Source organism: Ursus maritimus, unplaced genomic scaffold (genome assembly GCF_017311325.1).
Source record: "Ursus maritimus isolate PB19 unplaced genomic scaffold, ASM1731132v1 scaffold_17, whole genome shotgun sequence".
Lineage (NCBI taxonomy): Eukaryota > Metazoa > Chordata > Mammalia > Carnivora > Ursidae > Ursus > Ursus maritimus.
The window spans coordinates 1,223,500-1,239,184 of record NW_024424119.1 but is presented as its reverse complement, the minus strand read 5'-3'; the positions used below and the strand labels follow the sequence as shown (position 1 = coordinate 1,239,184).

At 37.1% G+C, this 15,685-nt stretch overlaps 1 protein-coding gene across 7 annotated transcripts in view; it reads right to left on the bottom strand.

Annotated features, from left to right (window-relative positions):
- KDM4C (lysine demethylase 4C) overlaps positions 1-15,685 on the bottom strand; it is a 430,083-nt gene that overhangs the window by 163,204 nt on the left and 251,194 nt on the right. For all 7 annotated transcript variants that reach the window (XR_005835179.1, XR_005835180.1, XM_040631435.1 and 4 more), the window contains one exon: positions 15,017-15,125. Coding sequence is in view for 5 of the 7 variants with exons in the window: in XM_040631435.1 (XP_040487369.1) it covers positions 15,017-15,125 (109 nt within the window). In the remaining 2 variants the exon portion in view is untranslated. The remainder of the gene's footprint in view (positions 1-15,016; positions 15,126-15,685) is intronic.

Genomic DNA, 15,685 nt, shown 5'->3' with positions numbered 1-15,685 from the left:
AAAAAACAAGTCAGGCTTCCTGCAATTCACTTGAGAATCTTAAGATATTCACAGACTCTTGAACATTTCTACTCATTTGGGGTATGCTCCATTATTCAGAGAGCAACTTTTCTTTCAAATTAATAAAACTTCCCAAGGTGTAGTAGGGGCCACTGACAAGTGATCTTATGGATTATTACAGATACACACTTCTAATTTTAATGATTAAGTATTTATTTTTGGTTACTTCCTGTATAAAATTATTTACATTGCTTTTCATACAAACATTGCTTTTCATAACTAAAAAACAGGTTTATATAAGTAAAGAATGAAACAAAAATATAATATTTAAAAATATTAGTTGAAGTGAACATAAGATTAAGTCTATGGCAAATATCATACAGCTAAACAATATAATAAATTAGGTAAGAAGTGTAACAAACTCCTGACTTTGTGGTCTAGACCAATGGTTTTGCAACTATTCTGAGGGAAACATAGATACAAGAATGGAGCTTCAATCCAACCTATTAGAATAACATAAAATAATGTTTCATTCATGCAATCTGTGTGGTCTTAAAGTTTGGTTGTAATTCTAAACCTTTGTTCACCTGCAAAATGAGCATAAGGTTTCATAAATTACAAGGTTTTCCAACAGGTTATATGAGATACCAGCTACAATGCTGCTACCCATTACTATGTAAGAGCTAGGGCTTCAACAGATGATGGTTCCTTCCCTTCTAGGTCTCCAGCATTAACCTGCGGGGTCTGCAGCATAATCTTTGCAAACATCATCCAGAAAATTTTCATCTAGAAAATTACCTAAAATATACGCCCTATTTAAATATTAAACTTTTAACATGGCAAGACAAATTGGAACAGGTAGAACTAATCTACACAGGTACCCAATTACCTCTTACTATATAAACATTTCTATCAAAAGATCTACATTTTCAGAGGAAAAAAAAAACCTTTATTCTCCCATTCATTCAAAAACATCACTAAATACTATTTATGATAAAGAAAGATTAATGTCCTTTACAAAAGTACCCCCCCCAAAAGTGCTCATTCAGAAATATATAAATAAATTGTGGCATGGCCATATTATGCCATCATTAGAAAGGATGTTCTGTGGGGTTTTTTTGTTTTTAAGTAGGCTCCATGCCTAGCGTGGGGCCCAATGCAGGGCTTGAACTCATAGCCCTGAGATCAAGACCTGAGCTGAGATCAAGAGTCAGACTCTTAACCAACTGAGTCACCCAGGTACCCCTAGAAAGGATGAAGAACATCACTGAAATATCATAAATATAAATACATATATAACATAATACTAAATGAATATGAATATTGCATTAATAAATTTAAAATACACAAAGCTATATGATTTCAATTCTATAAAATATATTTAAAAGTCTGGAATAAAGGAAAGGGGATTTGTAAGTTTTTGTAATTATAAAAACATGCAATCTTTAAAGTTAAAAAAAAAAACCCTGCAGTCAAAATAATATTAGGTAGCTCCTACGAACTGGGAAAACAGTTTAAAAGTAGACATATGTCAGATTTATTTACTCCTCAGTACAGTCTTTTCAAACAAATTTTGCTTACTAAGTAAAAGTAGATTTCTCAACAAAAAACATTTGGGCCATTGTTGAAGGGCCGTTGCCAGGACTTAACTGATGGAATCCAACAGATGGGAAAAGCCATCTACTCTACTACAGTATGATTTTCCCTTTACCAATCACCACAAGCATTTTGCTGCTGGGGCTATGTTCTAGCGATGTGTTTTGGCTGGTCAAGCATTATTCTCTGCTATGAAGAGCACAGCAGCATCTGTTATTTTTCAGGTACTTGAGCAAAATCTCAGTCCTGGGAGGCATTATATACGGTTTCAAATGTCCTGGAAGAAATTGTGGGGGAGGAGCATGAGGAGAGAGGAACAAGAGCATAAATGAACTACTCAAATAAACACATTCAAACGTGGGAACTTTATTGTTCCTATACAGACTACTTAATAATCTGTGTAAAACTGAATTTTAATGATTTTATGAATTGCTGAGTTTTAAAAGTTTGTAAAGGTGTGTTCAAAAGTACAAAAAAGAAAAAATTATAGGACTTTAAGGTATGGTTTTACTGGGAAGTATTGACATTGAGGAAAAATTAAATTATGTACTAAGGGAAAATGAAATCCCCTAAAATGCTACTGTAATAATGGATAACACAGAATTGTTTTAGTTCTAGAGCACTTCTCTTTTCTTAAAGATTTATTTATTTATTTTAGAGCGAGAGAGAAAACAGGGGAGGGGCAGGAGGAGAGGAAGAGAAACTCAAGCAGACTCCCCGCTGGGCACAGAGCCTGGCACAGGGCTGGATCTTAAGACCCTGAGATCATGACCTGAGCTGAAACCAAGAGTCAGATGCTTAACTAAATGAGCCACCCAGGCGCCCCAGTTCTAAAGCACTTCTTAAACTAAATGGTTAGACATAGTCTTATTCTTTATACATAACATTACAATAACAGAGATGTCAAAAACATTTCAAAAGGATGCATTACAACCCATTCAATATACTGTTTGAAACAACAAAAATAGGGGTATCTGGGTGGAGCAGTCAGTTGAACATCTGACTCTTGGTTTCAGCTCTGGTCATGGTCTTGGGGTTGTGGGATCATGCCCTGTATCAGGCTCTGTGCTCTGTGCAGAGTCTGCTTGAGATTCTCTCTCTGCCTCTCCCTCTGCCCCTCCCCACCGATTCTTTCAAATAAATAAATCTCAGAAAGAAGAAAGAAAGAAAGAAAGAAAGAAAGAAAGAAAGAAAGAAAGAAAGAAAGAAAAGAAAGATTGATTCCAAAGTACATTCCTTCAAAATTCCTATTACACAAAAATGTCCTGATACTTACAGTAGCTCTGCAGAGATGGGTTTCATGGAGAACTTTAGCATTACCAATGTTACTTAAATTCGTTAAAGAATGTTAGCTCATATTTCACATATGTACACATTCTTACAATACACATGGACAGAAAGAGGGACTACTCGACAGAGATGGCCAGTTCTTAGACATTTATATATGTTCACTTCACCTTTTTTTATCAGTACTGGGGCTGTTATCAGGGGTTCCTAATGTGATAAAGTAAAAAGAGTACAAACTTGGAAACTAGACCAGATTTAAAGCCTGTTATCTACCAACTACCAGCCTTGTGGCCCTGAACAAGTGAAATAAAGTCTCTGAGCTCAGTTTCCTCAACAGGAATAATGATGATAATACCACATACCTTCAAGAATAGTAAATAACAATTACTAATGATGTATACAATAGGAAGAAAGCAGCATGGTCAATTCTCACATTGTGGTAGGGATGGGGAGAAGAAAACTCCTAAAGGAAAGCTGGCCTATCTTTGGATAACTAGCTGACAACATGGTAGCAAAAGATGCTTATTCTGAGCATCAAATCAAAGACAGGTGAAAAAGTGAGCGTATGAAACTCACAGTGTGCTAGGCAATATGACAAATGCTGAAAATTAGAAATAAAAATAAATAGTCCTTTGCCTTCAAAGAGTTCAAAAGTTCCCATGGGAGAAACCTTCAGTTTCCTCAACTATTTCATTATCTATAGCATTTATAATACGAAGTCAAAAACTGACTGAACAAGATCTCTAAGCAAAGAACCACCGGCATGTTAAAATTTACATGCAAAAAAAAGCTCCCTTTAGCTAAAAGTCAGCCATGGTCATCTATGTAAAGGACAGCAGGATCCTGAGACATTTTGACCCAAGCACTGAGAGGGGAATTGCTCGGCATTTTAAACAAAACAGCTGCAAAGGAGACAGATAAGAATTTCATGTGGCGCGCCCATGATGCCAACTTCTAGGGAAACAAGGGCACTGACTACTTGAGAGAAGGCACAGAAGTAAGAGGACACGGCGGCAAATGTTTATTCTGCCATTCCACATCCAAAGCCATCAGGTAGTCCTGTCAGCTATACTACTTGATGCTCTTCAAACATGCCATACTCAGTCCCTCTTGGGGTTCTTTGTACTCACTCTTCTCTCCCAAAAAGATTGTTACCCCAGATCTTTGGCAAACGTACTTACAAGTATTATAAAGTATATTTCCTCAAGAAAAGACATTAACAACTATGGAAATATTTGAGTAATATTCAAACATGTTCACACATTATAGCAAACCTTTTTTCCTTAAGTTTCTATTCCTTTTTATTAGCACTGTAAAAATCGCTGCATGGTTCAATCTTGAAAATGCTTCCCCAAAACAAAACATAAGCAATAAAACAACAGAATATCAGCATAGAATTTAGAGATCTGTTTGATACATATTAAAAAAGCAGTCACCTCATTATCTTCCTAAAACTGGGAAACTAAGACGCAGAAAAGAGAAAAGAAAAAAAAAAAAAACCACAACACTATACAGAACTGAAATGATGATAATCACTATTATCATTCCTAATCATATCAGATTCCTAATCACTCACTCTCTGGGAGCCTTACACATGTCACTTAAGCAACCACTCCCAAACCTCAGCAATGAAAAGTCCCTTCCTAAGATCCAGGACAATGGTCCCCAAATATGAACATGCAGAGAACATTGCTAGCTCGGAACTAAGTTTCCAATAGTCAGAAGCAAAACAAAGAAAATGAAGGCCATCAAGTAATCATAAAATTAAATTTTAAAACCTATGTAAACTTTGCACACTTATACTTGATCTTCATAGTTCCACAACCAAACAAAAGGTGGAAATAAAAATGCAGAAAATATGGTACAAAATATGGGATAATTAAATGGCCTATTGGGTTAAGACATCTTTGTCTCCAGGGAAAGGCGTTGTGTATAAGTGTAAGGAAATGTAGAGTAATACATTAAGTTGTATGAAACTGCAGTTTCTGTAGAGAAAAAAAATCAAATATTAGAAATTTCATACATTTCAACCTAATACAGTAATTTATTTTTCTAAAGTATGGAATGAACCATATAATTGTACTATCAAAAGCTATCTCTCAGATGTTTCTACCAGACTTTAAGAGTAACAATAAACACATGAATTCAAGAGAATCAAAGTCTTGACTATCATTTTATAAACCCAATGATTTTAGTACACTCAGATGCTTGATCATAAGACTTCATGCCAACCATTGTTTAGGAAAAAAAAAAAAAGAATGTTTCTGGTACATATACATATGTATTATATATATAGGCTTTATTAAGAGTTTGCTCTGAAAAAAAAAAAAGTTCCAAGACTGATTCTAAAAAATACAGAAAGTAACTATGTAAGTTAAAAGCTAGCATTTTTCCCTCTAACCCCTATGAAGCCACTAGCGTAACAAAAGCAAGGTGTTTTGATTTTTATTCCCCATATTGCAGTAAAAGTTGATGCCATTGGGGCTTCTGATGGAATTTACTGACAAAGAAATCAAGCTAAACGGAGAATGCCTGACAATTATTACACAGCTGAGTGCTAGGTAAAATATCCATTAAATCTGAGTGCCAACAACATTTAATGTTTTATGTCCACATAATGCAGGAAAACATTGGCTGTGACCTATCAACCAACATTCCAAGCCAATCTACTTAGTAATCTGCTGAAGTTGCTGTTTTATTGCTTAAACAGATAAAAATACAACTGTGCTTATTATGAAAGTGTAATATTACCTCAAGCTAATAAGAATTGATGGAACAAAGAGATCATTATGTAAAAATTAATAATGCCTGGAGCATGACATACAATTGTTATAAAATAGCATTCGTTTTTTTGTTTTGTTTTTTTAATTGCAGGGAACTTTTTACAGAGGGGAAACACTGTTGATGAGGGATGTTCCTATACTTCACTATTTTGCTTTTCAATGAAAGGCTAACATGGGGCAAGGGACTACACAGTATCTTCTCCTATTATATTTTCACAGGACTCAAGTTTGAATGAAACTTTAGGGTCTGAAAGAAACTTTAGAACTATTAATGAGATGAGGAAACAAGATGAGCTCTAGAGAGATTACATGACTTTGTTCTCCAAGGCCACATAGCCATTAACAGCCAAGGAAAGACTAGAACAAGTTTTCTGGTTGCCACCATAAACAGTCATGTACTCATTACCATCTGGCAAAACAAACAAATGGGTGCTTTCAATATTTAAAATTGTTATCTAATTTAATACTTAAATAATATTTGTAAAGTTTGAATAAATAAAAGACATCATTATTATATTTGGTCAGCATATCCACTTAATCCTTAAAATAAAAGAAATAAAATGAATACTGCCACATCTATACCAATTCTGTCAGAAAGGAGGGAGTTACAGCATGCCAGGGACTGAAGGGCACAATTCTCCCCTAAAACAACTATCTACCAAAGGTAAAGTGAAACAGCCAATTCTAAATAATGTCAAAGCCATCCCTATTAAAATACCACTGGCATTTTTTAGAGAGCTGGAACAAACAATCCTAAAATTTGTATGGAACAAGAAAAGACCCTGAATCGCCAAGGGAATGATGAAAAAGAAAAACAAAGCTGGGGCATCACATTGCCTGACTTCAAGCTATATTACAAAGCTGTGATCACCAAGACAGCATAGTATTGTCACAAAGACACATAGACCAATGGAATAGAATAGAGACTCTAGAAATGGACCCTCAACTCTATGGTCAACTAATATTTGACAAATCATGAAAAAATATCCAAAGGAAAAAAGACAGTCTCCTTAATAAGTGGTGCTGGGAAAATTGGACAGCTACATAGAGAAGAATGAAACTGGACCATTCCCTTACACCAGACACAAAGATAAACTCAAAATGGATGAAAGACCTCAATGTGAGATAAGAATCCATCAAAATCCTAGAGGAGAACCTCTTCAACATCACCTTAGTAACTTCTTTCAAGACAGATTTCCAAAGGCAAGTGAAACAAAAGCAAAAATGAACTTGTGGGACTTCATCAAGATAAAAACCTTCTGCACAGCAAAGTAAATAGTCAACAAAACTAAGAGGCAACCCATGGAATGGGAGAAGATATTTGCAAATGACACTACAGATAAAGGGCTGGTATCCAAGATCTATAAAGAACTTCTCAAACTCAACACCCAAAAAACAAATAATCAAGTCAAAAAATGGGCAGAAGACATGAACAGACACTTCTCCAAAGAAGACATACAAATGGCTAACAGACACATGAAAAAATGCTCAACATCACTAGCCAACAGGTAAATACAAATCAAAACCACAAAGAAATACTACCTTACACCAATCAGAATGGCAAAAATTAACAAAACAGAAGACAACAAATGTTGGCAGGGATGTGGAGAAAAGGGAACCCTCTTATACTGTTGGTGGGAATGCAAGCTGGTACAGCCACTCTGGAAAACCATATGGAGATTCCTCAAGATGTTAAAAATAGAGCTACCCTATGACCTAGCAATTGCACTAGTAGGTATTTACCCCAAAGATACAGATGTAATGAAAAGAAGGGGCACATGCACCCCAATGTTCCTAGCAGCAATGTCCACAATAGCCAAACTGTGGAAGGAGCCGAGATGCCCTTCAACAGATGAATGCATAAAGACGATGTGGTACATATATACAATGGAGTATTACCCAGTCATCAGAAAAGATGAATACCCACCATTTGCATTGACATGGAAAGAACTGGAGGGGATTATGCTAAGTGAAGTAAGTCTAGGAGAGAAAGACAATTATATGATTTCACTCATATGTGTAACAGAGGACCATAGGGGAAGGGAGGGAAATCTGAAGGGGGAGTGGGTATTAAGGAGGGCACGTGCTGTGATGAGCACAGGGTGTTATACGTAACTAAGGAACCACTGAACACTACATCAAAAACTAATGGTGTACTATACAGTGGCTAACTGAACATATAAATAAATAAATAAATAAATAAATAAATAAATAAATAAAGTCCTTTTGTTAGAGGGATAATTGCAAAGGGCCCAGGAACTAGCTTGTATACTAGTAGTACTTACAATGACTGAATGACCCAGGCTAAATTTCAGAAAATACCACAGGAAATATCAGGCAATCCCAGAAGAAAACAAAAATCTCCAATGAAGTGAAATCAGTGGGTAGTTCTAGTCGTGGGAAAATGTGCTTCTGACCAATTCAGCACGCAACTGCATTATAAACATGAGCATTTTAACAAAAGGAGTGTGAAACAGAGAAAATCATTTGGGAAAGTAATCAAATTTTGTCAGACTTGTGTTCCTGAGATTTTCCTTACTTAACTGTACTTAAATGTATACATTTTGTTCTTTAAAATAACTGAAAACCTAGGTTAAATGGGTTAAATAATGGTCAAACACCAAGAATAATCTCTAATTAAAACAGCAATTTCCATCTCTTTCATGTCTACATTTAAATATTTAATCCATTACTAAATGAATTATAATATTAATAGAGACAGACTGTCTAAAAAAATAAATTGCTGTAACATTGTCTGAAACACACTCCTAATCTAACCCTCAAGGCATACATTACAGAGATAGGGATCAGGGTCTAAGCTGTCTTTAATTTCAAAGAGATGCTTAGCAGCTCATTACCATACTGCACTTCCTGAACTGATGATTTATAAAGAGTTATCCAGACAGTTCAGAATAGAGAAAATTAGAGCCATATCAGAGCTTTAATCTGAATCTTGTCAATTTTCAAATTTGTAGGTGGGGTCACCTTTGCAGTTGGGTAAACATGGTACAGATGGGTATCTGTGTCTTTCAATCTTTCTGTATAATTACTCTAGAAATCATATGAGCTCAACATATCACCACATGTCATTTCAGGGTATTTAAAATGCCAAAGATCCATTCCTGAGCCTGTAAATTAGAAATCCCGATCATTTCTGGTCAATTCCTATATTTCACCCAAGAAGAAACTGAGGCCAATCTCAGTCAAAAAACTGATAAGGGGGCAGGGGGGCGGGACCTGGGTGGCTCAGTGGGTTAAGCATCTGACTCTTGCTTTCGGCTCCAGGTCACGATCTCAGGGTCCTAGGATCAAGCCCCATGTTGGGCTTCCTGCTCGGCGGGAGTCTGCATGTCCCTCTCCCTCTCCTTCTGCCTCTCCGCCCCGCCCATGCTCTCTCTGTGTCTCAAACAAATAAGTAAAATCTTTAAAACAACAACAACAACAAAACAAAAAAAACCCCAAAAACACCTGATAAGGGACAACTAGGCCTGGATTTTAGTCAGAGTCTATTTTCCAGTAATAAACCAGATTCCACTTCAGAGTGGATTCAAAAGATTTTGTTAATTGCTTCTGCTAGATGCCCTAGAAACATTAACAGTCAGGACCCACTTTTACTTTAAATTTCTGACTTGAGATATATTTATTTGATGGCAGTCCTATGGTTAGGAATTGTTAGGGTAACTTTCTCTTATTAACCTATATCCCCTTTCCCATTCAAGCCCAGATCCAGGTGGCAAGCCCTCTTGTCCCTCTGCCTATGCCTATGGTCCATTTTGGCTGTTTTTCCTTTGTTAAGGGTTTCTAAGAGTCCAGCTTTGTGTGTCTGAGGGTATGAGGTCTTCACTCTGAGTTCCAAGCTTCCGCTCTAGTCCCGGCATATTTACCCTAGCCACAGCATTAGCTCTCCCCTACCAATCTGATGTCACTTCTCTCTGAATCCCCTCTGGATTTTCCTCATTTCTTGAGAGCTCAGCTGTCACCTTCCACCTGCTGCTCATAATCATATCACAACAACAACAAACATCCGTTACATGCCAACAAGTGTTCTGAGTGCTTTACACAGAGTCTTTTAACCCTCAAAACAACTCCATGTGGCAGATGCTATCCCGTCCCTACTTTGCAAACACAGCTGTCGAAGCACGGAAGGTCTCACTGCTAACAGAGAACTGGAGCCAGGTGACCATGACCGTAGACAGGCAGAAATACTTCATGTGGTTTTGCCTCTCCATGCGTGTATAAAGGTTGATTGCTCTATTTTATCAATGATTTCTAGTTCTTTTGTAATTGGAGGATTATTGGGTAATCTAATCCATCACACATTGACATTCCACGTCTCTTTAAAATACATTTTTGCCCATTTTTTTAAATGTTTGAATATGAAAAATTACCAATACACAAAACAAAATTAAGATCACCTGATAATAATCTTGAATATTTTCTTATAAACTTTCAACTTACTTTTCAAAGTCTCCAGCAAAACCCCACTTGACAGCATTAGTATGTCAAATCCAACTGCCTCCAACAACGGTGGGGATCACTGTGTAGAGTATTACTGCACCAGCCACTACCATGTTCATGATGCCTCCTGTGTGTTTATGGGGCTGTCCTTAGGGCACACTTGCTTGAGAAACATTAACCTTATCAATTCACCAAGGGAGTTAGGTGCACAGTAAGTACAAAAGCAGTAAACACCTTCAAAGTCCATAGTAGGAAAAGCTGGAATATTTACATTGGAAACAAATGTAAATTTAAAAGTAATGCATACATATATGCAGGATGATGGCTTCAGAGTACAAAGAATGAACCATGAGGGGTCAGGCAGGGGGTCTGACAAAATTCATGTTCAGGATATCAGTATAGGAGGAGGTCTGGAGTCTGTGTCAGCACGATTAAAGTGCTGCTGCTGAAAACCCGAGTCAGCAAAAGCATGAGGAGTTAAACATAACCTCAAACTAGGAAGAAAGGCAACAAATACAAATACACACTGTGGTGCTAGCCAAGCAACCATCCCACTGGAATATCGTTACTCTGGGGGCCCTCAGGTCTCCAAGGCATTGGCCGTGTCTGCAACGTAGCAGCACCATTTTAACTTTCAGAATGTCCTAGGATTTGGCACAGTGGTAAAGAAGATTCTTACACAGTCGGAATACTAAACTGGGTTAGCTGATATATATATTTCTCCAGCTAATGAAAACTAGATGTTTTCCTATACATATACACATACAGAGAATATTTCCTGGATAAGAACTTATATTTTCCTTTAACATGAAAGCATATATCATATGAAAGTATTTGGCTAATGGATGATTTCAAAGATACTGATCACCAGGGCTTTCCTGCTTTTGGATCCACAGGTGATTTAAGCCACAGGGGTTAACCTTGGATTAGGCAGGGAAGGCAAGAGGAAAGGAGTGAGAGTATGGAGACAGACAAACAAATAATGAAGCACAATATAAAGTGACAAGAGGCATTCTAAAGCTAAGTAAGTATGCATATAACAGGGCAGCAGAGGTAGGAAAGGAGGAGTAAGTGGTGAGCTGAGTATGATCCAAGAAAGAAAAGAGTAGCACAAGCAAAGCAATAATTGGGGGAAGTGCATGGAAGTAAAAAGCAGATTACATTCAGAAGGAAAAAAAATTGTTTGAATGGATGAAAAGGAGGATTCACGGAAGGTAGTTGAGAGGAATGAAGCTGGAGAGCGAAGCTGGTACTGGATCATGATGGCCTTAAAGTCCCTTATCCCGTATCAGTGCTGGAATATTAAGGGAAATGCGTGAGAGCCTTCGGGCCCCCAACTTCACCAACCAAGGAAAAAGAAATACTGTGGCAGATTTCTGAGCTTGCCAAGCCTAGTGGGTCCATCCCCTCACTCCCAGTACCTTCTGAGGCGAGGCAAGAGTGCTGTTCTTGGAGCCTGCCTGGATCACCCATGCTACACACACACTTTCCTTCCCTACAGGTACTCAACCACAAAGCGCTGAAATTGGAGAACAGGAATATGCCATTATGTTGACATATCACAAGAAGAGGATAGGTACATATAAGGAATGCTTCAAAAATAAAAGGACCCACCCAAACTTCTCTTTCAAGTTTATGTTTTAATTCAACATTTGTATAATTACTTAATAAACAGAAAAAAATATAGAATATTAACCCATGTTTCAGGATCACCTTGCGCAGCTGCCTAACTTAAGGAAAAATGTAACTGAAAAGCATTTCAATTAAAAGAAAATCAGACGCAGGTTAGTGATTGCTTTTCAATTATAAATAATAATAAAATGTTCAGTATACATTTCAGATTTTTTTTCACTAAAAACAAAAACAAAGAAGAATTAGATACTAGTTCTTATGTAAAGACACTATGTTCTAACATCACTCTTTTCTCACATATCCCCCCTCTGCTCTACCACCAACAACCAGTGTTTTGCATGGAAAATCTTCCAGGGAAGAATAGGCTGGGAGTCAGGAAATCCTTACAGATTCTGGAATTACTGGATCTGCCACTAACCAGAACGGTCTCTATAGTCTCGAAAGTCCTTTGAGAACAACTTAGTGGTGACTCTTCTCTCCTAGCTGTACATAAATTCCCAGAGGTGCTGGATCAATATTTTCTCCCTTTGCTGTTTTCCTGTTACGGAGTCAAATTCCAGCTTCAATAGAGAAATGCTCATTTACCAGCAGAAGACACTGACTGCTGTTTAGAGACACAGCTTCTCAGATGCTCTAATCTAGTTATGTTCCTGACTGACATATACCTACTTGTATATGAGGAATGCAAAAGAAGCCCAGTAGTTAGGGTAGAAAAATTCCCAAAAGAAGCTGGACTTGAGCACTAATGAGCACTAACCCCACTGTTCATCATTTTCTAATAATGATGATGTTCATTCACTTCCAGCTGTACCAGACACAGAGGCAAAAGGCAGAGGTAACATTCAAGAGCTCCATGATATAAATACAGTTGACCCTTGAACAGCTTGGGGGTTATAGTGGCCAAACCCTCATGCAGTTGAAAATCCACATATAACTTTGAACTCCACCAAAACTTAACTACTAATAGCCTACCATTGACCAGAAGCCTTACCAATAACATAAACAGTCTATCAACATATGTATTACATACTGTATTCTTACTATAAAGTAAGCTAGAGAAAAGAAAATTTTATTTTTTTAATATATTTTTTAAGGACTTTATTTATTTATTTGTCAGAGAGAGAACACAAGCAGGAGGAACGGCAGGCAGAGGGAGAAGCAGGCTCCCTGCTGAGCAAGGAGCCCAATGCAGGACTCAATCCCAGAACCCCGGGATCATGACCTCAGCCTAAGGCAGACACCTAACTGACTGAGCCACCCAGGTGTTCTGAAAAGAAAATTTTATTAAGAAAATTATAGGGAAGAGAAAATACATTTACAGTACTGTATTTATTGAAAAAAATTCACTTCTAAGTGGACCCACACAATTCAAACCTGTATTGTTCAAGGGTCAAATATAATTTACTCCAGGACACAGAATATTCCCCACTGTTAGTAGGGAAACTTGTAAAAATATTTAGTCATCACTAAAATTCTCTAATTTTTTTATTTTCAATTCTCAAAAATCCTCAGAGGACCCTTTTACTATGCCCTTCACATATTAAAATACAGAGCATAGGACTGCAAAAGCTACAATCACCCCAATATTTCAGCAAGATATTTAACCTTAAACCTTTGAGATGACTTTGTTAAACCAATTCCTTAAAATTTTTGTAAGCCATACTGATTGAAATCAGAACTGCTCTCCATGGAGAAACTCTAGGCCAATTTATGATGGCCAACATCGAAATAAACTACCTGGGAAAATAAGGACACAGGGGAAAGTAGTTTTCCTTATGTGTTAGTATAATCCATTCCCTTCCAAAAAGCTACACTCAACACAGGTGATGATGGAGAAGGATAATTAAAATTCAAAAGTAATGGACAGTAAGAAGTAATTACGTTAGTCAGAATTGTCCTTTATTTTGACACTAAGGGGAAAATGGTTTGTGCTGGGTACAATAAAGTAGGGGAAAGAAGAAATGAACATGATGATATATGGAAATAAACATGAGTATGTTTCACTACTTGTATTACTAGAGACAGAATTCCACCTTTGGCTGGTGTTCTAGAAATTGCTACAATCATTATCTGATCCCTACACTGATGATCTTTTTTCCTAACTAACCATGGGGTATAAAGGAGACAGTGAGAAAAAAAAAAAAAATTTGCTACAGATGTCTAACTCCGATGACTGTATTCAAACCAAAGAAGAAGCCTGAACCTAAAGTTCACATGACTCCACTGACAGCATCTTCACAGGCACATGACCCTAACAATCTGCACCAGTAAAGGACAATACTTTGAAAAAGGGCTTTTTATAGAAAACCTATTTAAATTGATCTTCTTAAAAAAGGAAAAAATAAGGCCCTCCTGATGCTATGAGACACTCGCAAGGAAGAAATAGCTAGTCAGTGGTCTGATTTTTAATTGAAGGCAACAAAAAGACATTTTTGGAAAAAGAGAAAAGAGAGGTAAAAAGGGTAGCCAGGTAAAACAAAAGATAGCTATTACATCCAGGAAAGTAACTGGTTGTAAGTGAAACGACTTCACATCAAGCCACACCAGTCAAATCTAGTTACGGAGAAAGGGTGTTTCAGCACATTCCAGGCATAGCAGGGTATGGAGGTACTGCACAGAGTTTCTTACTCAAGATGCTGTTGGTAATTTTAAAGGATTCAAGTTAAAAATAAAGACAATGCAAAGAAACCTACAGCATGGTAACTCCATGATTTGACACCTTTAAAGAAGTGTTTCTCAACTTCCTCTAGAGTATCTTAAGGTGAATGTCAGAAAAGACCAATTTTAGGGGCGCCTGGGTGGCTCAGTTGTTAAGCGTCTGCCTTTGGCTCAGGGTGTGATCCTGGCGTTCCGGGATCAAGCCCCACATCAGGCTCCTCTGCTGGGAGCCTGCTTCTTCCTTTCCCACTCCCCCTGCTTGGTTCCCTCTCTTGCTGCCTGTCTCTCTCTCTGTCAAATAAATAAATAAAATCTTGAAAAAAAAAAAGACCAATTTTATCCCATCATAGAAAATGGGAAAACTTTGATTAGGTACATAGCTAGCTTATATGAAACAAGGATTTACCCTTAAAATCCAAATTCCTTTTGCCTGTAAACTGTTTCTTACGATGTCCTTATGGCATGTATGTCTTTGCAACTTGGTCAAAGTTCCTCTCTACCAAGCAATTTTGAGACAAGTTTGTTACAACGAACAGACAGAATGAATGCTGACTAGCACACAGTATACACAGAATAAACACAGCAAGACATCACAAGCTCACCCTCATCACTTGTTGCCTGCTGCTTCACCAGAGTCAGTGGGGATCTTGCTGGAGGCTTACTCAGTGGATGGCGCCAACTTTTAGCAGTTTTGGTTTCTCCCTCTATTCTCTGGTCACGGAACAAAAATGGAGAAGAAACACTCACAGTTAAAGACTTGTTATAAAGAAAAACCATGGTTCAGAATGATTTATGACAATTTAGTTATAAAGAATTCTTATATACCTCCTGGGGAATTAGTCCTTAAAAAAAAAAAATTAAACCTGTAAGTCAAAAGAAATAGGAATCCAGTCTATTAGTTATTTTACCAAGAGATCAATTAACTCTCCTTCCACTGCATATTAAAACACTATCTGTGTGCAGGGTAGGCTTATCAAACTTACAATTAACTCAGCAGTTAGCAAATTTTCAAAAGTTCTTTCAAACTAATCTAAATTTAGGATTATATGTTCATAATGATATAGAACTGTGGCACTTGGTCACCTCTATGCTTGCCACATGTGAAAATCTGGCAGGTTATTTTGCTTTCTATCCTTATCCAGAAAGCAATAATGCCAAAGTGAGCCTGTATACTTCCTTCCATTCATAAATGAATCACCACTTCTCTGAGGATCAAATAAGAAACTTAAAGATTTTTTTTAATATAGTACATTATTGTCATCTAGAAACCA